The sequence below is a fragment of the Ochotona curzoniae genome, unplaced genomic scaffold (genome assembly GCF_017591425.1).
Source record: "Ochotona curzoniae isolate NIBS_2020 unplaced genomic scaffold, NIBS_Ocur_1.0 contig_1014, whole genome shotgun sequence".
NCBI lineage: Eukaryota > Metazoa > Chordata > Mammalia > Lagomorpha > Ochotonidae > Ochotona > Ochotona curzoniae.
The window spans coordinates 9,474,539-9,500,500 of NW_024464920.1; the positions used below are offsets into that span (position 1 = coordinate 9,474,539).

A 25,962-nucleotide genomic window follows, 5' to 3' on the forward strand; every position below is an offset into this window, starting at 1 on the left:
GGCAATGGAGGCTGTGCATTCATCAGGAAGTGCTTGCAGAGAACCTGGGAAGCTTTTGCAAGCTGCACATTCCTCTTGCTTCAGAGCCCAACTGCTTTTTACAATGAAATAATAGTCTTCATCTTAATGTCATTAAGGGCAGTAATAGCACTATTGCTATGTGCTGCTTCAGATGCGTTTATCATAATCCTGTGGAGCACGGGCTATATTTTACAGATTAGGACAGGGAATTGCAGAAATAAAATTATCTGTTCAAACAAGTGTCAGGCGGAATTGCCATATTGGAAGTATGGCCCTCCCGTTGATACCTTTGTGTGGAGGAAGGAGGTGCAAAACCCATTATTCTAGAACAAAGGTGATCTCCCTTCTTCTTTCTTTTTATTTTAAAAGTTTAATTAATTAATTAACTTTTTTTATTGGAAAGGCAGATATACAGAGAGAAAGAGTTAGAGAGAGAACGATCTTCCATCTGCTGGTTCACTCCCCAAGTGGCTGCAATGGCTGGAGATGCACCAATCTGAAGCCAGGAGCCCAGAGTTTCTTCTGGGTCTCTCATGCGGGTCCAGAATCCCAAGGCTTTGGGCCATTCTCAATTGCTTTCCCAGTCCACACGCAGAGAGCTGGATGGGAAGTGGAGCACCCGGGATGTGAACTGGCACCCGTATGATATCCCAGGGGATGCAAGGCTTGGATTTAGTCACTAGGCTATCGTGCTAGGTAGGCCCTGTCCCCTTGTCTTTCAGCAGCCAGTGCTTTCATGCCTTCTATTCCCCCTCTAAGAAACAAAGAAAGCACCCAGACATAAGTTGTGGAGTAGGTGGCATTAATCCCATTTCACAGTTGAAGAAACTATAGCCAAGGAGTTCAAATGGTTTGCCCAAGTTCACAGCACCAGCAAGTGTTATGGGCAGGATCAAAACAGGCAGGGCTGTGGGGTCCCACAGCTGTTATTATTTCCTTGTTACACATTTGTTCATTACTGGGTTCAACAGATATTCAACTCCCTCTAGAAATCTGTGGGTGCTCTGTTTCTTGACTTTATTGTTGGGAACCACCAAGTTAGCAAACCAGTTCTGCTTTGTGTAAGCATCTATACCCACCACAGTGGTAGCTGAAGTTCCAAAATTATTTCTTCACTTCCCCGCTGTCATAAAAATACCAAAAGGAGTCACAAATGACAAGTGTGTGACACACTGGGGAATATTCAGCCAGTATTAGTTCCTATGGTGGCTGCAGTAGCAGTGTGGTAGAGGGAAAAGGACACGCAGGCTAACTCTCAGCCCCATAGCGAGATCAGTGTAGTACTCTTTCTGTCCTTTCTGTACAAGGGTACTTCAAAAAGTTCATCGGGATGGCCAGTGCAGTGGCACAGCAGGTTAAATCGCCTCCTGCAATGGTGGCATCCTATTTTGGAGTGTCTTTTCCAGGCCCAGCTGCTCTACTTCTAGTTCAGCTTGCTAGCAATGTGCCTGGGAAGGCAGCAGCAGATGACCCAAGTACTCAAATCTGTGCCACCCACATGAGAGACTAGGATGGCTCAGCCTGATCTAGCCAGGACCGTCGTGGCCATTTGGGGAGTCAGCCAGTGGATGAGAGAACCCGGTTTCTCCTTCCCTGTAATGAATCCTTTAAAAAAAAAAAAAAGCTAACAGCAGTGCAAAATTAATTGCAAATTTATTTTGGTGCCAAAAATTTGGGAATGCATGCATGATTTTTTTTTTTCGTAATGCACATTTTCCATGAAACTCTTTGGCGATCCCTTGTATCATGAGTTTATATTATTCACTGTATTAGGAATATAATCAGAATTATGCTCTACCAGTAGTTTTATTTATTTCATGTAGAAATCAAGAGGTCGTGATAGAAATTTCTTTTGAGACATCTCCCGAATCCTCTGCTCTTCAGTGGCTCACTCCTGAGCAAACCTCTGGGAAGAAGCATCCGTACCTCTTCAGTCAGTGCCAGGTAAGAAGGATGGTGTGTTGTGCAAGAAGTTCCCAGCACCTGCAGTTTCATCAAGCGAGATGGGCAATGCTCTCACGAATATGAGGCCCTTACTTAATCTGGTGTTTTATTTTATATTACAAAAGTTATATGCTTTCATTTGTATCTGTTGTTGTTAACACATTGTGTATTATTTCTAAGTTAATCTTTTATTTGGAATCATGTTCACCTAAATTATATTATCTAGGTATTGTTATTGTTTATTGTAGTACCTACAAAGTGCCATAGGTTGAGTACAAATATGTACTGGTTATGAAGCAATCTAAAGAAATGGGAAGTCACTACCCACAGGTTACCACAGTGGAATTTCTCCAGGTTTGCAATTACTTAACATATAGCTAAGGATAAAGAATTACAATTAAGGACAACCTGTTCATAAGGATTTTAAGAATATCAAACTTTGCTGAAAGAGAAAGGATCTCATTTTGTTAGCAATCAACTTGTGATTGTTGCATATTTACCGTCTTTCCATTGCAGTAGGTACTGTGCATATATAATCATCCTGATATTCATTCCTGTGTGATAGATATCATATTAGGATCAGGTGTCTTGGGTTGCAGGTGTAGTAAAAAGTAAGCCATATTGGCACCTGATTTAGATGTGGTGGTTTTTTGTTGTTGTTGTTGTTGTTTTTTTTTTTTTTTGTCACTTGAAATATCTTCAAAAGCCAAAAGACCTGTTCTTGTTTTTTAAGTGAATATGTCAGAAGAACCGTTCCATGTTAACAGTTTCTGAAGAACTTGCTGCTGTTGCTTTTCTTCCCCCAGGCAATCCACTGCAGAGCGATCCTCCCTTGCCAGGACACCCCTTCTGTGAAGCACACCTACACCGCAGAGGTAAAGGATGCACACTGTCAGCTAAAGTGAACGAGCCAAGAGTGGTGTGAGAGATCAACACAGATGAGGACTGAATCTTTACAACTAGAGATATTTTACGTAATGAAGTTCTGCTGTTGAAATACATAAAAGTGTGACAGTAGACCTCATTCTGAGTTCTCAGGCACGTTAGCAGGGAGCTGAATGGGAAGCTGAGCATCCAGGACTTGGCCTGTGCCTCTCTGTGATGCCAGCAGCGCAGGCTTTACCCAAGCGTGCTACAATGCTGCCCCTTAAAGGCAATTTGAGAAGATAGGTGTCATTCTGCTTTTGAGAGGGAACTCAGAATTCTGAAACTAAAGCCAAGACTTTTAAAGCTTTTTTTTTTAACTTCCAAAAATTGGTGCTTCTGCTTTCCCATAAATGCCCTCTGTAGCCCTATGTAAATTCGTGGGTATATATTGCAGACTTTTTCATATGTATACATTTTCAATTTACTCCTGAAGTAGGTGCTGATAACTTGGGCAGAAAACTGGTCTGTATTTAAACTCAATCCCAGAGGCTGAGACGGAGACCAAGCAAACTGACCTTGGTCCCCCATCATCCTGTAAGCACCCCACACCCAGTGTAGTGCTGTGAAATGCCATACGCATCCAAAGTTCTGTGCCCTTCGTCACTGCCTGATGACTGTGTGAGCTTGGTCAGTTCTCACAGCCTCACGTCCTCAGTTGACTCTTGTGGCCAACACACCGTGGCCTTCTTGGAGGGGAGGAGACGAATCTGAATTCCTGCAGCCTGCCTTTGGGCACTGGGTTTGTGGTCATTGCAGCAGTGATTCAAGGAACCCTCCTTCTTTGCGTGCTTCAGTGTTGGTTGTGAGGCTTGAGCTGTTGGATGGACACTTGCTGGATCAGGACGACCCCGGGGACAATCCTTGATGCCAGCTACTATTGGAAATGAAACTTCTTGAACCATAGAGCCAGGATGCACATGTCAGTGCCATATGATTTTGCCCCATAAGGATTTTTTTCCCATACATATTTCCAGAGAAAATTATTTCACCTTTTTTGTGGGGTGGGGGCAGTAAGTTTTAGCTTCTCAAATTAACCCTTTAAGTACTTATTTGTGGAGTGTGGGTATATGTTTAGAATGTAAAAATACTTGAAACTGAATTTTCTGGCCCTTCGGGATTGTTCTGGGCTGTGCATGGGTTGTGTGAGCTGTCTTTCTGAGTGGCGCTGGGCCCTATTATTTGCTCCTTTTAACAACTCTGTGACATTTTGCCCTCATGTGATGGGAAAGCGGGAGCTGAGGGAGGTTGTCTGCCTGTGTCTGCAGTTGGTCGGGAGGTCCAGCTGGGCCTTGAATCCAGTTTCTTTCACAGCTCTGCTCTTACGGTGCCTGCGATGAATGGTGCTCATTCATTTTGAAGGAATTCAGTTTTACCCATTGCTTTTTCTATTCGCACATTTTGCATTCATGCTCTGTTTATTATGTAAGGTAGTTAATAAAGAGGTAGTACATGGATACATGTAGTTTAAGAAGCACGGAACCTTTTACTTCTGAACAGAAATAACTCTTCTTCTTAATTAGGTGTCAGTCCCTAAAGAACTGGTCGCACTTATGAGTGCCATTCGTGATGGAGAAGCACCTGACCCAGAAGACCCAAGCCGGAAAATATATAAATTCAACCAAAAGGTAAGATTGCAGGATCTAGATTTTTGTTTATAGTTAGTAGTGAATTAGAATTCGCTTTTATCTGTCCACAGAGCAAACTTAACTTTTGCGATAGCTTCGCATTAGAAAGCAAGCTTTGAGTTGGTTCATTGGTTTTGCTTTCTTCCTTTTGTGTGTGCATGTATTTGAAGGATCTGGTTCCATCAACAGAGAGTTTTTTTTTTTTTTAAGATTTATTTTATTTTTATTGGAAAGGCAGATATACAGAGAGGAGAGACAGAGAGAAAGATCTTCCATCCGATGATTCACTCCCTAAGTGAGCACAACGGCCGATGCTATGCCGGTCCGAAGCCAGGAGCCTCTTCCGGGTCTCCCACGCGGGTGCAGGGTCCCAAAGCTTTGGGCAGTCCTCGACTGCTTTCCCGGGCCACAGGCAGGGAGCTGGATGGGAAGCAGGGCTGCCGGGACAGAACTGGCACCCATATGGGATCCCGGGCGTGCAAGGCGAGGACCTTAACCACTGCGCCACCGCGCCAGGTCCAACAACGAGTTTTGAGTTGAAGAAGCAGATTGCTGTAGAGACCCAGTAGGACTTGTGCCTGATCGTATCTTCCTCATTCAGTTAGTAGCAGGTTCCCTGATCTTTTTACGGTAATAACCTTTGCCTAGTTTGGTACTACAGTGTGGGCTTGTGACTACCAAGGGTGTTTATACATGAGAAAGCTATCTTGAACCAGAAAAATACCGTTTTACAGTTCTGTAAGTTAAACTTTTGTTTAGCTAGCAATTGGACTGTGTCTGTAACTTTTAAAGAGTAGACTGTGTGTGTGTGTGTGTGTGTGTGTGTGTGTGTGTGTGTGTGTGTGTGTGTTTTGGAGATTTTCTAAGTTATTCCTATTTCAGCTACTGTGGTTCCATGCTCCCATTCCTTTGGAATCCTCTTAATGCTGGCTTATTTTGCTTGTATTTAGAATATATAGTGGATTTGTAACACAAAAAATTAGAAGCATATTTGAAAAGGCAAGAGAATAAAGGTAGAAAAAAATAAGGGAAAAACATATCTCTAATAAGGTAAAAAACACAATCTCTAACGTTCTTTCCCCTTAAAAATGAGAACTATGTTAAAAGTATTAAAAAAAATCTGGATGTTATAAAAGGAATTTACTTAATAATTTTTAGGATGAGTTGTATTCTGCAACATTTTGAACACTAATGCAAGTTTGTGGTGTTTGTGTGTTTGTGCACATAGGTCCCAATACCCTGCTACCTGTTTGCTTTAGTTGTTGGAGCTTTAGAAAGCAGGTGAGTTTTTGCACAAATCTTGAGGTTTGTTGGAAGAGCCAGCCATGAGCATCTTGAACAATTCTGTCTAGATCAAGTAACACTCATTTGTGAGCTTCTCAAGATATTAAGCTGACTGGTCTGGAAAAATTCATACCTGATCTTAAAATTTAGGCATTGAATTAATTTTATATTGAAGACGTGTTATCATTTATAGATTTTCTAAGCATTGAAAAATGAGCATGCTCTGACCTCTTAACTAGAGACCTGGATTCTAATGTAAACTTGAATATCTCACGTCATCATAATTTCTGTGTCCTCACCTTTGAAAGAATGCTATCTGCTTATCCTGTCTCCTAGGGCAATTGTAGGAAACAAATGTGACAACATATATTAAAGTATTGGAAGCAGATAAAATTGTGGAACTGTAAGATGTTGATTATAGTTTTACCAATAGCTAAAGTGTCCTTCCTTCATAATTTTTTGTTCTGATTTCCAAACTAAAAATTTTGAATGTAGTTATTACTGTTTTTGGATTGCTAGAATTGTGGACGTGTGGAAGAAGATCTAGTTAACCCAGATTCAAACTCATGCTCCAGACTTTACTAACTGTACCCACAGTTATTCTCCATCTAGAAAACAGAAGGAATAATTTGCACTTCAAAGGTGTTATTTTTGTGAGGACTAATAGATCTTACAAATGTAAAACTCCTGGCCTAAATAATTATAATAATTGTCATAGCAGATATCCCAAGCAATGTCTTAATCCTTGAGCCAAGTAGAATTTGCCACCCCAGCATTTCTTTTTTAAAATTTTTTATTTTATTTTCTTATTTTAAAATTTTTTTGTAATGATTGCACGGTTGATCAGGGTGGGAAGGATCAAAGTTTAGGGAAGATTGGATGAACTCATTGCTTCCAAATTTGCTATTTCTTCTTGTTGCTTCTGCACCCTTGCATTTCTAATTGTGCACTTCAGCAGTGTTAAACGTATTTGCATGGTGGTAAAATAAAACTGCAGAACTTTCACATTGCAGCATTGCAATTCTTTACCCATCAAATGGCAACTCTGCTTTGCCTTCCTCCCTTACCACCAGGCTGACTGTTGGTGGGAGTGCTTCCTCTCTTTGTTTTCCTTGGACCTTGGCTCTGCCTCCTGAGGCAGCTATGGGTCTGGGATTGCATGTGCAATAGCATGTTTGTCCCTCAGGACACTTCACTTATCCCTGCCCTTATGCACACCAAAAATCCACTCCCACTGTAACGTAGGACTTTAAGTCCTTGCTAGACCCAAGATGAGCGTTCCGCCTTGAATTTCTTTTCATTAATCTTTTTCATTTACAGGCAGATTGGCCCAAGAAGTTTGGTATGGTCTGAAAAAGAACAGGTGGAAAAATCTGCTTTCGAATTTTCTGAGGTTGGTCCTATATTCATGCAATGTTTTTGTTTGTTTGTTTTTTAGATTTAGTATTTTGAATATGAAATGTGATGGATTTAAGAGAGTAAAAATATGTTTTGTTTTATGTGAGTTTTTAATTGTTACTTTTAAAAATCATTTCATTTGAAATAATTTCATTACCATGTGACCTTCAAAGAAAGCAATATGTACTTTTAAGATATTATGGTAGCAAGACATACAAATTCATATACATTCCTTTTTTTTCCAGACTGAATCTATGCTTAAAATTGCAGAAGATCTGGGGGGACCCTATGTCTGGGGCCAGTATGACCTGCTGGTCCTACCCCCATCCTTCCCGTATGGTGGCATGGAGAATCCTTGCCTTACATTTGTAACTCCAACCCTTCTGGTAAGTGTAAATATCTCATTTCCAGTTAAGATCTTCTCAGAAATCAGCCTAGCTCAGTAGGAATCTCAGACATATAACAAAAAAGTACCAAAAAATTTTTTTGTCTTTTTCATATATCCCTTGCTTCTAACTTTATTGCCTGTTATGGCTATCATAACCTTTTTTCCCAAAAGAAAATAGTTTTGACACTTGGGAAAAGACAATATTATTGTTCAGGGTGTTTTGAGGTGTTGAGAGGTAGGAGTGCTATGTAACAACCATCCATTGAAGAATAACCTATCCAGACAATGAAACTACTCCATTTGCAGTTGGTCTGTGTACTGATTACCAAGACAAAACAAAACAAAACAAAACTTCCCAGGGCACTGCCTGTAGGAAAGCAGTAGACCTGAAGTTTGCATTTTTCTGTTTGCCTTGTAAGCTCCTTTCAATATTTCCTAGAACCAGGTGACTAATAGGTTAATAGCTAAATTAATAAAATGAAATACCCCACAGAGCACACCCAACATCTTAACCTTCTCTTATGTTTAGAGTAGTAAGGGGAGAAAGGTACTGATAGGTGAGTAAGAGCAGATACAGAGAGATGGGATGAGAAGTGCTCCCTGGAAGTTACAGACAAGCACACTGCCCTCTTGCAGTTGGAAAGATACCCTAGGATTCCAGAGCAAGGAAGAGTGATGTCATTTTTTTTCAGTCTGGCATTTATTGTTTTGTTTTCATAATAAATGTCTCTTTTGAGCTGTCTGAAGTGCCAGTGTAACAGTACAGTAGATTATCAGTTATATGCTAGGTGCTGAGGTAGGCAATGTTGTAGCTGTAATAATCCTAAAGTAATTTTCTTCCTTTTTTTTTTTTTGTAGGCAGGTGACAAATCACTCTCCAACGTAAGTTCAAATTTCTTCATATAATCTTACACTCAAAAGGCATTCAGTCAGTCGGTTTTAATATATGCATTGTCTGGGAGGGATTTAACCCAACATCCCAAGTTGGAATGTCTGGGTTTGAGTCCCCAGCTCCTGACCCCAGCTTTGTGCTGACGTGGACCCCAGAAAGACAATGGTGATGACATAGTTCATTGAGTTCTTGCCACCGAGTGGGAGACCTGGATTGAGGTCCTGGCTCCTGGCTTCACTCAGCTATAACCACCAGTGGTCGTCTCGGGACCTAACCAATGCAACCTCTCTCTGCTTCTCAAAGAAATAAATAAGTAAATATTTTTTTTTTTAAAAAAGGAAAGAAAAAAAAATATTGGGAGATATTTGGGAGTTCCCATCACAAGACATTATTGCATTAACCATGATATATAATAAGCTTATGAAAATTTTATGGCTTGATTATATGTTAGTGAGATATTTTTGTAGAGTGATGTATCAATGTAATATTTTCTAAGTCATGTTTTCTTTCTAATTATTTTAACCATGCAATTTTTGTCACATTTGTCTAAATTGGTTTTTTTTTTTTTTTTGGTCTGAGTAACTTTGATATCTCAGCTAATTAAAAAAAAATTGAATAGTGAGATAGAATTGAAAGAATAACAGTGTTTAAATAATGATATATTTTAAGTAAGGCAATTAATCTTACTATTAGTCATTTATACTGCTTCCTTTAGGTTATTGCACATGAGATATCTCACAGTTGGACAGGAAACCTAGTGACCAACAAAACCTGGGATCACTTTTGGTAAGATTTCTAAAATTATTTTAATGGTCCTTTGTCAATTTCTTTCCCATCACTCTAAATTGGTTTAAGTCTAAATCTTTGGGTTTCGGGCTTAGTATGATGGCTAAATCCTCACCTTGCAATCTCTGGGATCCCATATGGATGCCAGTTCATTTCCTGGCTGCTCCCCTTCCGATCCAGCTCCCTGCTTGTGGCCTGGGAGAGCAGTGGAGGACGGCCCCAAACCTTGGGACCATGCACCTGCATGGGAGACCTGGAAGAAGCTCCTGACTCCTGGCTTCAAATCTGCTCAGCTCCAGCTGTTGCAGCCACTTGGGGAGTGAACCAGCAGACAGAAGAGCTTTCTGTCTCTCCTTTTCTCTGTAAATCTGCCTTTCCAATAAAAATAAACTTAAAGAAAAAAATTGGATTTTGTTGATGCTGCTCTTTGGTAGGAAGTGATTCAATGAAGCAGCATTCCAGAAGATGGTATTGGAAAGGGTCCGTGGGTTCGGTTTATGCTTGTGACTCAATTCCCAACACGGTGACATTTTAGTATGCTGATAAATGAAAATCCAGAACTGAATCTTATTTTTGTCTGGTGCCCTCTGCTGGTCCAGCCTTCTTGTCTCTCTTGAACTGACTGCCTGCAACGGCATAGGCTGTCTGCTGAGACTGTGCTAGTTGTGCCTTATGGCTGCTTCCTAAATGGAAAAGCCAGATAAGTTACTAATTAAAATGACTCTTCCCCTGCTATGTCATGTTTTCAGCTTATTTGTTTGTTTTTAATTTTTTTTTTCAGGCTGAATGAAGGACATACTGTGTATTTGGAACGTCACATTTGTGGACGATTGTTCGGTGAAAAGTTCAGACATTTTCATGCTCTGGGAGGCTGGGGAGAACTACAGAACACAGTAAGTGAATTAAGACCCTTACAGGCACTCAAAGTGGACTTTTCTGAACCGCCTTTAGTAAGATACCAGCAAGAAAATCACTTTTGTGGGTGTAGGAAGTGAAGCAGAAGCTAGTCTAATACTCAATTGATGCATGTCATCATTGTCCTGTGGAAGGTAGTGTCGTCTCTGTTGGAAACGGAAGGATCTCATTGGATCTTCGCTGTTGTAATATAGCTGGTTATGTGTTTCAGTTTTGTTTTTAGTATATTTATGTCATTTTTAGAAATTAAGCACATAATTTCCTTAATGCTTACATGGATAGGAATCCTTAGAGAACATTGGTTGTTCATTCAGTCATCAATTCAGAGAAATGAAGGAAAGGGTTTGGAACTGCTCGTCAGTGTGTATGGTGGGGAGCGTTGTTTGGACTAACCAAACCTGAATAGGGTTGTATAGTAATCAAATAAAAAATGGGCCAGTTCCCCAAAAATAAAAAAGCCACAAGATTCAGAGCAGTTGAACAAAAGGAGCCATTTACCTGAGTTAACGTAACACAACTCTCTTGCAGGACAATTAACTGTGAGATGATTCTAGAAAAAGTCAAGCAGATCTTTAAAGTGAACTTAGTGGTAATTTTTTTTTTTAATACTTTCACTGACTGAGTAGTAATTATGAAACCCAGAGGAATAATGGGAAATAGGACTGTTTGATCCAGGTCTGTTTCTACATGTTCATCTTGATGTTGACTCTCAGTCTTCAGTGAGGACAGGCGCTCTTCCCTCCCTGGGAAGGGAGACACTATCTTTGAAGGACAATCCACTCCTTCCTTTTAGACTGGTCCAACTCTTCCCTCACCTGCTGGGTTTCAGTTGCCTTTAGCTCAAAATAATCTGTAAGTAACAATGGCTCTTTTGGGATGACATTCTCATCTCTTCCAGAGAAATTTCAGAGAGATTATTGAAACACTGAACCCTTAAAACAGCCAACCATTTTTCTGACATCACACATGTTGGACAAAAATTTGCAAATGTACTTAGTGCAAATTTATTTGCAATATCCACATGTGAATTCAAGATTGCTTTTCTCAGAGTGTAAAACCTTTTATTTATTCATTTGAGAGGCAGAGTGAGAGCTCCCATCCATCAACCCACTTGTGTGTGGTGGCTGGAGCTGGGCCAAGGCCGAAACTAGGAACTAGAGAACTTACTACATATCTCCCACGTGGGTGGCAGGAGCCCAACAACTTTTGAGTCATCACTGCTGCTCCAAGAGTCACATTAGAGGACACTGAAGGCAAGAATTATGACTGGGTGTTGCACCAGGGGTTCTGAAATGGGACCTGGACGTGCCAACTGGCATCTCAATTGTTACATCAGTAGCCTGCCCTGGGCTGTGTCATTTTTAAGTGCTCCTTGAAAGCCAAGTTTGCTGACTAGGCATTGAATCACTTCTCTACTCTTTTATAGTAAAGTCTGTTATTGGATGAGAAATTTCAGGGACCATGATATAAATGGCCATTCTGTTAATGGATTTTTCAGACATTTAGGCCAACATGTCCTACTACTTCCTGTCTCTTAAGTTTATGTCAGTCTGGATTTCTTGAAGTTGTGCCTCTGCATGCTGATGCAGTGTAGCAGTCTCCACAGATGAGGTTTTTTTCTTATTTCTTGTCTTGCAGGTAAAGAGTTTAGGGGAGACACATCCTTTCACCAAACTTGTGGTTGATCTGACCGATGTGGACCCTGACGTAGCATATTGTCCGGTTCCCTATGAAAAGGGCTTTGCTTTGCTCTTTTACCTTGAACAGCTTCTTGGAGGACCTGGTGAGCAGTCAGCATTTTCTGATTCCTGTTTTTGAAGGTCATGACAAGAAATTAGGAAGAATTCTAAACTGTTGATGTTGCTCCTTAGGACAGCAAGTGACCATGGAATTCTAAAATGCACTGCATGACTTACAAAAAAAAAAAAAAAAAACAAACTCATTGGTAATGTTAAAATGAAGATAGTATGAACTCATTGAAAAATTTCTGTAGCACAAAAGTATATGAGTAACCAGTGAGAGTCTCCCCCTTGTTCTCCACTCCCTTAGGGTTACCCTACCCACAGGTGGCAGTTTGGTGTGTGTCCCTAGACTATTTTCAAGTATAAATGAACAGCAGATAAATATGTACCTATAGTACTTTTTCTTTAAAAATTATATGAAAGACGATAGAGAGAAACAGAGAAAGAGAGAGAGAGATCATCCATCCACTGATTGACTTCTGAAATATACCATCCTGGGTAGGGCGAGGCCAAAGCTATAAGTTTGCAATTCTACTGAGTCTCCTGCATGGGTGGCAAGGGCCCAAGTACATATTCCATTACTGCATTCTGAGGTGCACCAACTGGAAGCTGGATCAGCAGCAGAGCAGACGTAGCTTAGCCTGACACTCTGATTGGGATGCTGTTGCCCCCTAGAAAGTTATTTTAATTATAGAAGTGGAAAACAGGTACAGAGGTTATTTTTGAGAAACTACAACCACATAGCTTTTAATGTAGTGGAGAAGTAAATAGAGCTGCCATGTGCTGGCTCTCCAAATCCCATCAAAGCCTGGGCAGGACTGGGCCAGGCCACCCAAGCTGGTTGCCAGGAACTCAGTTCCACCTTCCCAGGTAGGTGCTGGGGATCCTGCTGCCTGAGCCCTCATGTGCTGCATTTGCAGCTGCACACATGCCAGAAACTAGAATCATGAGTGAAGCTAGAACTTAAACTCGGACTACAGTGCAAACACTGGCATCCTAACTGCAAGGTAGATGGCTGCCCCACTTTTCAGGTTTGCTGCACTCAGCATTTCACATCTCTCCTCAGTTCTGCTTCAGGACACCGGAATCTCTTAGACTCTTTTATGTCGTAATTGTGTGTCACTGTGAACATAGGATCTGAGTTTGTGTCATCTGCCCTGGTTGGGAGACGATCAGGTGTCTGTTGCTGATGGACTTGAAGGTCTGCTCTCCCCTAGGTCCATCTTTCTTTTCTTTTATTTTATTTTTATTTTTTACTTTTAGAGGTTTTCCTAGGATTCTTAAAGGCTTATGTCGAAAAGTTTTCCTACCAGAGCATAACCACTGATGACTGGAAGGATTTCCTGTATTCCCACTTTAAAGATAAGGTCGGATTTTTAAATCTTTCTTTTGTGCTCAGTGTTTTCTCATTTATACTATTTGTTAAACTGTTTTGAATTAATAAGAGTATTGATTCAGAAATTTTTTAGGAAGAAAACAATCTTTTTTCCTGTTTAAAATGCGATCTGAATAACATGAGCTCATATCTAGAACATTTCTATCTCAGAAAGGACCTAAATAGTATGATTCTGACTCTTATTTTTCCTGTGCCCTTTAGGTTCTTGCTTTAATTACTTAACAGAGGATAAATGATGAATGTAAAGTCATTTAGAAAACAAGCTTAGCTGAGGTCACAGTTACATTAATCATTTTAATTTAATCATTTCATGTTATGATATGTGGATTGAAGCATCTTGTTGTAGCCAATAAATGTGCATACTTAAAATTTACCAATTTAAAATATTAATAAAAAAGAAAAGAGATCTAGAAATTATCTTGATATGACAGGCTAGACAAAATGATAAATTTAAGAACTTAATTAAAAAAAAAACAGAAAAGGTTATTCTGATTTTTTTACTATTCCCAGGTTGACATACTCAATCAAGTAGATTGGAATGCATGGCTCTACTCTCCTGGCCTGCCTCCCGTGAAACCCAAGTAAGTACCTTCCTTCTCAATGCTAAATCTTAGGCTTTTGTGCCTTCTCTAAGCCTTCCCCGGTGAGGACAACGTTCATGGGTATTTGGACCTTAGTTCTGAGGCCAAAATAGTGATTTCCATGACTAACAAATTTTAGTTTGCTTGGTTTGTTGCAAATAATTGTTCAATGTCTCCTTTTTTCACACCATGAATGAGAGATACAGGGAATGATCTAGTGTCCCTTCGGACTTTTATAGTAAGGAAAGTAATGTTTAGGTGTCACATTGTTACAGCCGTTCCAGAAGATTCAGCTTAGGTTTTGGTTAGTTCAAGTGTCTTGCCCAAGGTTCCAGGGCTACCAAGTGTCAGGCATTGAGAGTCAAGCCTCATAGTCTTTGCCTCAGCATCCTGCCTTTTAGCCTTGCATACTCGTGGAGTCAGGGACCTGAACCCTGGTCTTCCATGAGTCTGGTGGCTCATTGCCCTTCCTTGGGACCCTGGGATTGACTGCCAACTATTCCCAAGTGAAATAGCCCCATTTAATGGATGTGCAGGTGCAGGAGATAAGATAGATGAGTCATGGTGATGTTTGTCAAAGCATTTTAAATAACTATGCTGGGGACGGGTTGGGTTGGAAAGTTACTGGGAGTTGAGAATATAAAAAGATGTGGTTAGCACTCCGCATTAACCAGGCAGTCCCAGTGTCGGAGCCTGGTGAAAACTGGAGCTCAGAAGCTAGAAAGAGCTAATGGCAACAGGATTGCTTGATTCTGTTTTTAGATGTAGGAAGATGGCACACACTTGCAGTAATCTCTATTAGTGTAAACAAAGGGGGGAAAAAAAGTTTGTAGTTTTGTCCGGCAGTTGGTAGTTTCAGAAGTGCCATCATTTAGATCGGTTCTTAGAACAGTTTTAGCAGAGATACTGGAGGCCCAGAGTGACACATGATAACAAGAAAAGCAAGGAACAGCTGCAAGGAGCGCTGTCTGAGGGTGTGGACACTGTTAGTAACTGATTGATCATGGTGAGCAAAAAGGAATTAAAATGAGCAGAGAAGTACAAAAGCTCTGTTTAATCCACCATATGCTGACTGAGTGGCAGCCACTGTTCAGGTGAATGCCAAACAAGGAACTCACAGAGCAAATACGGAAGTATGCATGGCAGGTTGCGCATCCCTATTGGAAATATTTGGGACTAAGAGGTTTCATGTTATCAGAATTTTGAATCTTTACAGATTCAAAGACTGGTCGAGCTTTCCAGTCAGCCCACAATTCTGAAATTGAATGTATTCTAAAATCTAAGAATTTTTGAGTTTCATGTCAGCCTTCAAAAGTTTCACTTAGGCTCAAGCATTGTGGCATAGTGAGTAAGACCGCCATCTGTGGTGCTGGCATCCCCTGTGGGTGCCGGTTCGTGTCCTGGCTGCTCCGCTTCTGGCCCAGCTCCCTACTAATGTGCCTGGGAAAGCAACGGAAGATGGTTGAAGTGATTGGGCCCCTGCATCACGTGAGAGACCCAGATGAAGCTCCTGGTTCCTGGCTTTGGATCGGCCCAGTTCTGGCTGTTGCAGCCATTTGGGAAGTTAACCGATGGATGGAAGATATGTCACTGTTTCTCCTCTCTTTTCTACCATTCAAAGAAATAAATAAATCTTTTGAAAAAAAAATTTAATTAGATTTTCAGATTAAGGGAGTTGAACCCACAATTATAATAAAAGGAAGTATTTTAATAAAATACCTGTTAAATGCTATGAGCAAGTAAACCACTCATTGGCTGGCTGTTGACTAATATATCACCCTAGAGGTTAATTACAAAGAAGGATACAAAGTGTGACGTTCAGCCTATGGAACTGTATCATACAATAATAATAAAAAATAATAAATAAAATTAAAATTTTTTAAATGTGCTGTTCAGAACCTTAGTGGTTCTCCACCAAAATAGAGACAACAAAATAGAATGAAGATCAGAAAACAGTTTCAGCAATTCACTGTTAAGAAAGCTTTGGGAAGAACTGACTTAAAAAGTGCTAAAGTGACCGGCAGGGTCAATGCTGGAACCTGAGAAAAACAGTGTAGCTTTTGAAGTTAGTCATGTCCAGAACTCATTTCAGTGTCTCAGTTAGGGCATAAGACAACTATGTAGGAAGATGAACCGTTGGCCCTTGCTTTCAAAGCTAAGAAAATCTGAATTAAAAGTGAGTTCTGCCCAAGGTATTTGATATCACACTACTGCGGGATCTTTTGAGGGCCTGGTTCATTAGGCATCAGAGCATGGAAGGGCCCTGGAATTCTTCCTGTGCCCAGGGGTCCCGTACGGAGACCCAAGCCACGGAAAATGCTTTGATCTGCTCCAGTCCAGGAGATTGATGTGCATGTCCCTCTGGTGCTGAAGCGTTCTCAGCATTATGTGCATTTTAAATATCTTTTGGAGCCATCTTTGTCTCCCCATTTTCACCACCACTGTACGAGATGGATCTGACATGATGGCCTCCTCCTAAAATTCTGCTCTGGCCTCCAGACTGGGCACCCAGGTCCTTTCCCAGCCCCTCCCAAGCACCGTCCACAGTAACACAACAGCATGCTCTTGAAAAGGCAGCTGTGTCACAGCCCTACTTAGTAGACAACCAGCAGTCCCAGGACTGTCAGGCTAGCAGTCTAACTGCTAACAGTCTGACGTCTGTTGGTTCAGTCAGCCTGGCATTTTGGGGTCTCCAGTGCACAGAGCACCTGAATGTGCTGGTCCCCTCCACCTGCAGTACCCTCTGCCCCTTGATTTCCAAGCTCAGCTCACGCATACCTCCTCACAAAACAGCTCTCAGGCTCTTGAGCCAGCCCGAAGCTCCCACCAGCAAGCTTGCTGGGGCTGTGGTTTGCCTCTTTCTAGCAGTTGCCATATTTGTAACTTTACCCTTAACTTGTGTGGTGATGAGCATGCTCCGCTGAACTACATCATAAATGCCAGGAGAGCAGGGGAGCAAGGTTCCTGTCTGGTTTAGCTCGTGTTTCTCAGGTCTTTGCCATAAGGAGAGATGGTTTCCTTTCCCTGGGCTAATTCCTAATTTGTTTACTTACACGGAGAAGGATGTTTCAGGAGACTCTGACGCAGACCAGGCGAAGGTTTTCCGCTGGCCTATTGTCCTGTATGAAATCAGTGCGAAGTATACAGTGATTTCCAGCCAGAACAGGTCAGGACCTCTGACCTCTCTTGTTCTTGAGGGAAAACACAGTAGCTTGCCTGCAGCTCCCCCATGGCCCCTGTGGCTGCTTGGAAGGAGAAAGCTGCCTTGGCCCCTTTGTGACCTCCCATAGGGAACAACAAGGAGACCTGGTCACAGCTCAAAACTTCATTCAAACCCTAAGGGCTGCCACCTGTCTCCATTCTCTAATGCAAACATTCCACAGGAAACAAGCATGATTTATGGACAAAGCAGGATGTTTTACAAGAGGGGCACATGTTCTTTATCACTGTTGTAAAACGTGAGATTTATTTTCTAAGCTGAGAACATGGATAACTTGCTTTGCCTCATGATCATAAGGTGGCACCTCTAAAAGGAAAGGAATAAAGTCATCCCCCAATAACGTGAGGGTCTAGTGTCTGGAACAGTGTGTGTTATGTAACAGCAGATGCTCACAGACCTGTTGCATGGTTAGATGGTTAGAACAAGAGGAAGTAAGATCCAGGAGGAAAAGGACTTTAGATCTCGAAAGTCTGGAGCATACCTGAATTCTGCATAGGCCCTCATGGGTCCAGTTCTTTCCAGATGCTTTAACTAGTGCTGCCTGTGCTTCTGGCCATCTCACTGAGGATGGTCAGTTGTCTCACAACATACCTTTTCAGATGAGGCCACTAGCATTCAAGTCCAGGGAAGGTTTGATATTTCCATCACGTTAAAGTTGTTTAAATTTTTAAAATATTGATTTATTTTTATTGAAAAGGCAGATTTCCAGAGAGAAGTGAAGGCAGAAAAAAAGTCTTCCATCTGCTGGTTCACTCCCCAGATGGCCACAATGGGTATAGATGAGCCGTTCCAAATCTAGAATATTCTCTTGGGTCTCCCATGCCAGTGCAGAGTCCCAAGGCTTCAGGCCATCTTCCACTGCTTTCCCAGACCATAGGCAAGGAGAGGGATGGGAAATGGGGCAGGCAGGACACGAAGCAGCACCTATATGGGATCCTGGCACTAGCAGTAGGAAGATTAACCAATTGTGCTATCACAATTGAAAGAGTTACACAGAGAGGGGAGCGACAGAGAGATATCTGCTCACTGGTTCACTCCCCAAAGGACCACAACAGCTAGAGCTGAGCCAGTCAAAGCTGGGAACCAGGAGTTTATTGCAAATCTCTCATGTGGGTGCAGCTTCCCAAGGCATTGGACCATCCTCCACTGCCTTCCCAGACCATTAGCAGGGAGATGAATTAAAAGTAGAACAGCCAGAGATCCTTGCATCCTCCAGAACCTCAAATAGGCTCCAGTTTGTGTCCTGGTTGTTCCACTTCCGATCCAGCTCCCTGTTTGTGGCCGGGGAATGCAGCAGTAGAGGATGACACAAGGCCTGAGGACCCTGCACCCACAGGGGAGACCCAGAGAAAGCTCCTGGCTCTTGGCCTTGGTGTGGCTCAGCTCCAGAAGTTGTAGCCACTTGAGGAGTAAACCAGCTGATTAAGATCTGTAAAGTCTGTAAATCTGACTTTCAAATAAAAATTAAAATCTTAAAAAAAAAAAAAAGAACAGCCAGAATTAGAACTGGTATGCTTACGGGATGCTTACACCACACCACCTAACTCCACCTCACCAGCCCCCTTATGTTCTTTGTTTAAACAGAGCCTAGAAATGTATGTCCTGAAACTTTAAAGCTATTTCCATGCAAAAGAGTGACCTTCTGTTAAGCAGTCTCGGTTATCTTTTCATCTTTGCAGTTACGACATGACTCTGACAAATGCTTGCATTGCTCTCAGTCAAAGATGGATCACAGTGAGTAGTAATGTGACTTTGACCTGCTCTTTGAATTGTACAAACAAGTTTCTGCTTGTGGAGGGAGGCTGGGGATGGATGCTTGGAGTGGTGAGTAGCTGTTAGGCAGAAAGACAGTTGAAAAGTCACATTTGTCTAGGGTGATTCTGTGTGCTTACTGAGTGAATAAGATTTTCATGAAGGAAAAGAAATGTTGGCAGCATTCATTCTGATTTTTCTTGTAGTCTTGGAACTCAGAAAAGAAAAAAACAAGAACGTTTTCATCTTACTCTTTTTCTTTTCTTTGTAAATCACTTCTAACATACTTTGAACATAGCAACTATCCATACCAGGTAGATCTAAATTGGTATTGGGTGACCGGTAATGCCAGCTGCTAGTGATGGGAGGAACTGGAGAACTTGTGCTGTGACCTTAGCTTTGTCTACTTCTGCAAAATGTCCTAAAGAGGAGCTTCTCTATGGAGGTACCAAAACATAATCTTTAGAGGAACTGCAGTAAAGTAGTCGCTGAACAAACAACAGAGAATCTGTAAGTCATTTTATTCCTATTATCTTAACACACTTAGATGTCACCTTTAAAATCTTGTGTTTCAAGTGTCCCTCACACCCTTGACATGGGGCAGATCATGTGGCAAGGGACACGAGGAGTGTTGATTCCTCTGGGGACTCTGTTTATCAGGGAGTACATATGTGAAAACTTTTATGCTATCTGTTTACTTCCCTGTTTCTTTCACTGCACTGTGAGTTGAGTGAGAGCCAGAATTACTTTCATTTACTTCTGTATTCCCAAGGCCAACCACATGTATTTGCTGTTAGATGTATACATAAATTATTAGGGGGAAAACAGGGTGGAAACATGAACCAGTCCCTGCCTGGGCAGGACTTGATTGTCAATATAAAATGCAATCTGTAGACAGCAGTGCCTCCATAAAGGTTTTGAATTGCAAATGAAGTGATAAGAGTTGTGTATTAGGGCCATTAATCTAGAAGTATAGTGTTTAGAGCCAATCAAAATGAAAAAAATTACTAAGGAGGCCTGCTAAAAGGGTGTCAGGATGTTTAGGGTTAAAAATGGAATGGATTTGGAATTACAACAGAGTACGGAAGGAAATAGTAAATAGACTTGAAAGATTTTTCAGCTTTACTGTTACCAGTAATTAAGAACTTGGAAACTGATTAAACATACAGAATAAGAAAGGGGAGTGGGAAGCTCTGGATACTAAGAGAACACATTCAGAGCCAGAAGAAGGAAAATAAACCCAGCCAGGAGCCAGAAACCAAAGGAAGAGATCCTGTGGTTTTTATTAGAGATTGATGAATCAAAGAAGGCGGCCGTTTGTCCATGTGTAGATGGAGCAAGCATGTGGCAGAGGCCTTGTCTTTCAGCCACTGGGCCTTTTATACTTAAAGGAGGTTTGAGAGTTTGGAGAAATGGGGAAGTAGGTGGACATTTCAACCTTGGTAGGTGTTGCTGCCTGGGGGCTAGGTAGTTAGAAAGGAATGCACACGGTGCTTTAGGGGGCACGGTAGACGGGTCTTTTGAAATGCAGGGTATGAGTTCCTGGTGGGAGATTCTCAACTTGCTATCCCAAAGACATAAGCTGAAGTGTGGGTCTTTGCCTCCTCAGGAAGTAAAACTATGACATCTTCTTGGAGATAGCATCACAATAAAGGTAGACCATGATTAACTGTTTAGATTTTCAGGTTAAAATCCTTTTTGTTCTTTGGAAGGAAGGAAATAAAGTCTGAGTAGGCACGTCTCAGAGAGGCAGGCTGTGCACACGTGCACGGCAGCTGTCCAGACTGCGTGGAATAGTTCTGGTTCAGATTGGAGGAACGGTTTGTGAGGTGCTCTTGCTAAATAATTTAGAAAGATTTGATTATGTCTCTTCAAGAAGCAAATCTGACACATCTTGCCAAGATAACACTTTGCTCTTCTACCTATGGCTGCCGGAATTGGGAGATCTGAGACCTGAAAGTGTAGTTGGATAATGGGAGGAGAGCATGCTAAGAGGTGTCTTAACTACTATGCCAATAATCATCCCTTACATTTGTCAAATTAAAACAGAATTCTAACACACATGTGGGTAAGATATCCCATTTCTCACAATCTCTCAATGCTTTTCCCCATGACGGGTTTGTCAACCACGTGAAACAAAGTTCAGGATTAATGTTTGGGGATGAAGGAAGCCTTGGTCTGTTGTCTCATCAACTCATTATTGTGCCATTTTAAAGAATAATCAGCCTGGTTCTTCACTAACATTTTTAAAATTGACCTATGAATCAGTTTACGCCCTTTCTCTAATGTTTATTTGCTTTGGAAATCTATATTCCTTGAGTGGCACAAAGAATGTGAAAAGTTTCCTCCACACATACTCCTAGTGGTTTAATATCTGTAAGCCATGTAGATGTTAGGAGTCATGTCATTTTTTAAAGATTTATTTGTTTTTACTTAAAAGCCACAGTTACAGAGAGGGAGACAGAGACAGAGATCTTCCATCCACTGGGTCACTCACCAAATAATTGGGATGACTGGAGCTGGGTTTATCTGAAGCCAGGAGCTTCTTCCAGGTGTTCCACATGGGCACAGGGGCTCAAGAACTTGGGCCATCTTCTGCTGCTTTCCCAGGCCATAAACAGAGAGCGAAATAGGAAGTGGAACAGCTAGGATATGAACCAGTGCCCATATGGGATGCCGACGCCGCAGGTAGAGAATTAGTGTGCTACACCACCATGCTGGACCCATTATGTCATCTTTTAAGTTTTAGTAACTCAGTCTCAGGATTTGGGTAGCTCAGGCTTAAATTTCTTTTGCATAATCTTTCTATACCCATGTATTTGCCTTTTTAAAATTTGTAGCATTATGCCAGATAAGCCAGTCAGTAGTATGAAGTTATACACAAGTGGAATAAACAGGTGATATTTCTTTATTTTAGGCCAAAGAAGAGGATTTAAATGCATTCAGTGCCGCAGACCTGAAGGATCTCTCTTCTCATCAGCTGAACGAGTTTTTGGCACACGTGCTGCAGAGAGTAAGCACCACCCAGAGCCTTAGGAAGGAAAGTAGACACAGGGCCATGGCATTTGTGTTGTCCTCATCTTAGAACAAAAATGATTCATGAGGAAACAAAACAGAGGAAATCGTTTATGACATTCAGTCACAGATTTAACAGCACACTGATTGAATGCTGTGTTGAATATAAAAATCTGTAGAAGACATATCCTGTCCTCACAAAGCTTCCAATCTAGTAGAAAGGGGAATGAATGCATCACATGCAGCATTTAGCAAGAAAAAGAGCGGTATTGTAGTTATCATTTGGAAAACCTTCTTAGTGGAGAAAGATTCCCTTCCACCCCAAGTCCTCCCCGAAGGCATTTTGGAAGAGTAGGGCCTGAGCTGAGCAAGTGGGAACTGCAGTGGGAGGGAGCAGCTATGGCCAGAACATACCTGTCTCCCCGGAGTGAGCACTGGGCAGGGCCAGAGGGCAGCTGAAGAAAACACTGGTAGATGGATGGGTTGGGAGCATCGGGGCGATGGATCTTGAATGCAAAGCCACAAATTGTAGATTTTATTCAGGTCAGTGGGAAAGGATTTGAAAGATGCAAGGACAGAGTCCCTTAGTGAAATGCTGTGTTTTTTTGAAAGCTAATCTGTTGGGTGGTGTGACGTGCGTCTTGTGGTGAAGGTTACTGGGGACCTGGTGGAGGGTGAGTGAGCTGCAAGGTCAGGAAATCAGAGAGACCACATGGAGGAGAGCGGCAGGGGGTATGACAGACTGGCTTTGGGGGTTAACAAGAAGGAGCCCAAGCAGATATTAAAGTTTAAAATCCTGGTTGCTGTCAGAGTACAGGATACAGAAAGGAGCCACTGCCTTTCAGTGGGACATTGGAGAGGACTCAGGGCTGAAGACCCGGAAAGTATGGAGGTGATTTGGAGCAGAGGATTCTGGGAAATTGATACTGGCATGTGGAGGCAGCTTTGGAGACAATCATCAGAGTTAATGAGTCTGTCACTTCTGTGTGGCCCAGGGCCAAAAAGGAGAGAAATTTCAGAAATGAGCTCTGGAAAAGCATGAAGCTTTAGAGGTGACCTTAGCCATGTGGCTTGCCAGGGTACATTTGAACTTGAGTGTGTCCACAAAGGGGCGCAATGGTCCAGAGGATTTGGGGTTGCCCTAGCAGTGAATGCAAGCAGAGATGGTTAGTGAGTGCGGAGTGAGATGTGTGTGACGGAAAGTGGCCGTGGCCTTGGGAGTCATCGTGTGCCTCTGCAGTTCTCATAGTACCCTGAGACTGCCTGTCCTAACCAATCGACCAAACCCTTCTTTCTGTCCTTCACCCAAATGGGTCCTCTCTGGAGTGTGGGTTAAGTGGGGGGCATACGAAGTCTGTGAACCCTTGGCTGAAGTTTGCATTTATGTGGTAAATGTAATTCCCACCTCTGACCCAAGACAGGTTCCATATTATTGATCAGATGCTCAGAGGTCATTCATTTCTATAAATACAGGAGTTGAAGAACTGCTTTTACATAGGCCTACAGATCATTTCCAAGAGAGTCCAGAGGAAACACATAAAGCTGGGTGGACTCAGGGAATACCAAGGAGCTCAGAGAATAAATGTGAGATGTACAAGGAACAGGGAAGAACTTGAAAGGAAAAGGCTGTGAAAGGGACTCCCAAGATAAACTAGACCATTTGGGGAGCATAATTCTCCTTTAATTCTGGAGCACCCCACACAGTAAATCATGCCTCTGCTCTCCATAAACACATCCTCACCCAGAGGAAGCCTGCAAAAAATTTCTGTTTTTAGTACGTACTTGCACCTTATTAGCTAACTGATTTCTGTACTATCGACCATTTAGGTTTTTAATCCAACTAAGACTTTTTCTCCAGCTCCTTTCTTCCAAGGAATCCTGTTGAAATGATACGTTATGCTTCTTTATTTTGCTCTTAGGCACCTCTTCCATTGGGGCACATAAAGCGAATGCAAGAGGTGTACAACTTGAATGCCATTAACAATTCTGAAATACGATTCAGGTACTACATCATTTTAACTTGTCTCTGTGGAAGAAAGTATAAAAGAGTTTGAAAGGTGGAAAAAAGGGAAAGCTAGGTGCCAGATATCCACGGGGCCTGAGAAATCCTTGGCAAATATCCTCCACTTATATCGGTGACTGTAGTGCTACTTAAGGAGTAGTTGTAATATTTGTAAGAGGATAGCATTAGTCTATTATGTTAGACATTGCATTAAGCTTTTGTTGCCTTAAAAAGTCATTAGAATGAAGGATTCAGTGGTTAAGCAGTTTCCACAACCAGCCAAATTGAGTCTGAAGTAGATTTCTTAGAAACCTTTGATTCTGTTATATATTATCTCCCTTAATTCAGTTTGTAGTGTGAGGCTTAAACCAGTTTAAGTTCTTCAGAAATGACATAAGGTACATGAGCACCTACACAATTCAAACTTCTTAAAACATATTTCTTGAAAACAACAACTCCTCTTCCCTCTTTTTCTCCAGTTATTAAGTCCGTGTAAGGCTTTGAGATTCGTAGCATGAAGGCAGTATCAAATGGTGCACAGTATAACTGATGGGATGGTGCAAATTTATAGAAGTGATGTTCAGGCTGCAGTGTCATTTTCTGCTTCCCACCATCTACCCTGCATCCCCTTACAATCCTTCTTACAGATGGTTACGGCTCTGCATTCAATCGAAGTGGGAGGAAGCAATTCCATTGGCTCTAAAAATGGCGACTGAACAGGGAAGAATGAAGTTTACACGGCCTTTATTCAAGTAAGAATCCAATCTGTTTTGAATCTTTGTGAGGAACAAAAATTTTAAACATTTTGTTATTGTTAAAATGATATCCAAGTATTAGGGTTTTTTTTCAAATCTTTTACAGTTCAAAGATAAAATGTTGGAATAGGAATTCAGACGTTGCTATGTAACTTCATTGGCTCTTTCAGCAGCATTGCATATGGGGTACCTGTATGGGCCAAATGGAATCAGACTCTGATCAAAAGGAGATAAGTCAGTCTTAGATACACAGAAGGATTTAAAAAACAATCAAGTAACATTTAATTGGCAAGCAGGTGTGAAAAGAATCTGAAATTAGAGTCAAAGAGAAATGAGCAGATGAAGTCAAGTCTTTGGATTTAAATGCTGCTGAATAATTGAAGTGGTCAGGACAATTTTTAATGAATTTTAGTATTTTCATGTTCTTGAAATCTTGATTTAAGAAAAAGCTTTTAAAAGTAATTGTTTTTTGAAGATTAATTGATTTTTATTGGAAAGTCAGATGCAAAGCAAAGAGGAGAGACAGAAAGATCTTCCATACATTGATTCACTCCCCAAGCAACTGCCATGACCCGAGCTGAGCAGATCTGAAGCCAGGAACTTCTTCCAGGTCTCTCACATGGGCGCAGGGTCTCAAGGCTTTGGGCCGCCCTCTATTGCTTTCCCAGGCCACAAGCTGAATGGGAAACAGGGCTACCAGGACACAAACTGGCGTCAGTATTGGATCCCGGTGCATGCAAGGCGAGGACTTTAGACACTAGGGTACTACACTGAGCCCTAAAAGTAATTTTTGAAGATTTCTTTTATTTGGGAGAGTTACAGAAAGAAAGACATTTTCCAGCTGCTAGTTCACTCCCAGAATGGCTGTTAACAGCCAGGGCTGTGCTAGGCCAAAGCCAGGAGCCAAAAGATTCTTCTTGCTCTCCCAGGAGCTTATGTAATCTTTCTCTGCTTTACTGCCACAGCACCAGCTCCCCCAGAAAGTGATTTCTTAGAAAGGCAGCCTTAAGAGAGACTCTCAAACAGGACTGAGACTTAGCTTGTAGGTGGGAGGACCCTGCTCAAGTAACCATGCTGCAGTGCACGTTGGCGTCCATCACCTTTTGGCCCTTCCCCGTGACCCTCAGCCCGACAGTGCCATATCTGTGGCAATGCAGGAGGCCTCAGATCTTGCAGCAGGGCCTCAGCCTCTCACTGGCTCAAACTGCCTTATTTGGCTGATCTTTGGCTGTCACTCATGCTCACATCCTTTTCTTTTGGTTTTCAATTTAATTTTAGTTTGTTTTTTTAATGTAGTAACTGTGGACGAGCACATCTCC

General features: G+C 41.7%; 1 protein-coding gene across 2 annotated transcripts in view; it reads left to right on the top strand.

Moving 5' to 3' along the window:
• The window catches only part of LTA4H (leukotriene A4 hydrolase), a 34,908-nt gene that overhangs the window by 6,764 nt on the left and 2,182 nt on the right, over positions 1-25,962 (top strand). Inside the window, exons 3-18 of one of the 2 annotated variants that reach the window (XM_040980506.1) lie at positions 1,845-1,965; positions 2,772-2,840; positions 4,413-4,517; positions 5,746-5,798; positions 7,122-7,194; positions 7,445-7,585; positions 8,446-8,469; positions 9,195-9,265; positions 10,047-10,158; positions 11,819-11,963; positions 13,186-13,289; positions 13,829-13,899; positions 18,799-18,853; positions 21,789-21,884; positions 23,806-23,888; positions 24,536-24,640. In XM_040980506.1, coding sequence (XP_040836440.1) covers positions 1,845-1,965; positions 2,772-2,840; positions 4,413-4,517; positions 5,746-5,798; positions 7,122-7,194; positions 7,445-7,585; positions 8,446-8,469; positions 9,195-9,265; positions 10,047-10,158; positions 11,819-11,963; positions 13,186-13,289; positions 13,829-13,899; positions 18,799-18,853; positions 21,789-21,884; positions 23,806-23,888; positions 24,536-24,640 — 1,428 coding nt within the window. The remainder of the gene's footprint in view (positions 1-1,844; positions 1,966-2,771; positions 2,841-4,412; positions 4,518-5,745; positions 5,799-7,121; positions 7,195-7,444; positions 7,586-8,445; positions 8,470-9,194; positions 9,266-10,046; positions 10,159-11,818; positions 11,964-13,185; positions 13,290-13,828; positions 13,900-18,798; positions 18,854-21,788; positions 21,885-23,805; positions 23,889-24,535; positions 24,641-25,962) is intronic. The other variant, XM_040980514.1, reaches the window with a different exon arrangement.